This window comes from Etheostoma cragini, unplaced genomic scaffold, assembly GCF_013103735.1.
Source record: "Etheostoma cragini isolate CJK2018 unplaced genomic scaffold, CSU_Ecrag_1.0 ScbMSFa_2218, whole genome shotgun sequence".
Lineage (NCBI taxonomy): Eukaryota > Metazoa > Chordata > Actinopteri > Perciformes > Percidae > Etheostoma > Etheostoma cragini.
This window is the reverse complement of record NW_023266356.1, coordinates 1-2,067: the sequence shown is the minus strand read 5'-3', so window position 1 is coordinate 2,067 and position 2,067 is coordinate 1. Positions and strand designations below refer to the sequence as shown.

Sequence of the window (2,067 nt, the reverse complement as noted above, 5' to 3'; positions counted from 1 at the left end):
TTGTCTTCATGTTGTCCTCATGTCGTCCTCATGTTGTCCTCATGGTGCCTTCATGTTGTCTTCATGTTGTCTTCATGTCGTCTTCATGTTGTCCTCATGTTGCCCTCATGTTGCCCTCATGTTGTCTTCATGTTGCCCTCATGTTGTCCTCATGTTGTCTTCATGTTGTCCTCATGTTGTCCCTATGTTCTCCTCATGTTGTCCTCATGTTGTCCTCATGTTGCCCTCATGTTGTCCCTATGTTGTCCTCATGTTGTCTTCATGTTGTCTTCATGTTGTCCTCATGTTGTCCTCATGGTGCCTTCATGTTGTCTTCATGTTGTCCTCATCTTGTCCTCGTGGTGCCTTCATGTTGTCTTCATATTGCCCTCATGTTGTCCCTATGTTCTCCTCATGTTCTCCTCATGTTGTCTTCGTGTTGCCCTCATGTTGTCCTCATGTTGTCTTCATGTTGTCTTCATGTTGCCCTCATGTTGTCCCCATGTTCTCCTCATGTTGTCCTCATGTTGTCCTCATGTTGTTGAAAAAAGGGACAAATAAGTTTAAAAAAAGTTAAAAACATTGATTAAAAAGTGTGATTTTGATGGGAAGACAACACGAGGGTTAAGCTGTCCCCCTCGTCCCCCAGGTGGGCGTGGTGTAGTGTCAACACCCGCTCTGTCTTCATGTCCCACCCGTCCAGCAGCTTCCTGATTGGACAGGATGGGTACGCCCTTGCTCCCTTCCTGGACCTGCTGAACCACCGCCCCGACGTGCAGGTAGGGACTCACCTGTAGGGACCGCCCTCAGGGCACAATATATGGCAAATTATGTAAAAATATTAAAATAATAAACCTTTTATCAAGGTTATGGTCGTCTTTTTTTGACCCCTTTGTGGCTTTCCCCCAATGATTTTGGCACTTTTTCAACTTTTTCAGAATCTTTTGAAGTTTTTGTGGGTTTTTCCCCAAATTTTTTAAAGCTTTTTTAAGAAAAATCTCTTTTTACATTTGTCACTTTTTTGACATTTGTGTTACTTTTTTTGACATATTTTCCCATTGTTGTCCCTTTATTTGACATTTGTTCAAATTTTTCGTCACTTTTATTGACATTTTTCACTTTTTTGTTTTGTTAAAGTTTTTTTATCAATTGTTTTAGCTCCAAATGCTACAAAATTGGAGAAAAAAAAACACAAATTTAATTGAAAATATTGAACAGATTATTGATTTAACCTGCGAGGAGCGTTGTTGGGAACCATCCACGTGACTTTTTTGGAAAATTAGTTTGAAAGAAACCCAAATTTCTGATATAGAAACTTTTTGGAAAGGGGTCAAATTTGACCCAAAGACACCCAGAAGGGTAAAAAAAAATTAAAAATTAAAATCTTTAAAAAATGTTTTTTTTTTTTTCAGGTAAAAGCAAGTTTCAATGACGTGACGAGATGTTATGAAATCAGGAGCGTGTCGGGGACGCTCCGCTACCGCCAGGTCTTCATTAACTACGGTTCCCATGACAGCCAGCGCCTGATGCTAGAGTACGGATTTGTCGCCCCCGGCAACCCCAACAGCGTGGTCTATGTGGATACAGGTGGGAATAAAACCACTTCAGATTCACTTTACAGACCAGAGCTCGACCGATATATCAGCAGGTTGATGTTATCGGCCCATATGAGGCATTTCCCGAGATATCGGTATCGGCGTTATATATTGGCCGATTTAATAAATAAAAAAATATTCATTATAATTATATATCAATACATCAGAACCATCCATAATTACATCAATTTCTGATAAATTAATATGTATAAAATAAAAACGGAGGGTCAACCATGTTATGAGTGTTGGCGTTGCATAGTCTGTCCACCAATTTAATAAATATGTATATATTTTTTTTAATTATGCCATTATAAATAAATAGATTTTTAAAAATATAGTCATTCATTCGAATCATTTAAAATAACATACATTTCTGATAAATATGTATAAAATAACGGACTGTCAACCATGTTATGGGCGTTGCATAGTCTGTCCACCAGAGGACGCTCTACAACGTCCCTGTTAGTGATGGTGTTACATAGTCTGTCCACCA

General features: G+C 38.9%; 1 protein-coding gene across 1 annotated transcript; it reads left to right on the top strand.

The window, feature by feature from the left end:
• Positions 1–621: 621 nt before the first annotated feature.
• On the top strand, positions 622–1,566 carry setd4 (SET domain containing 4; the record flags this gene model as incomplete). The annotated part of the gene is made up of 2 exons (XM_034865644.1): positions 622–758; positions 1,392–1,566. Coding segments are annotated over exons 1-2 (268 nt in total), but the record flags the coding sequence as incomplete, so codon positions are not given.
• Positions 1,567–2,067: the final 501 nt, after the last annotated feature.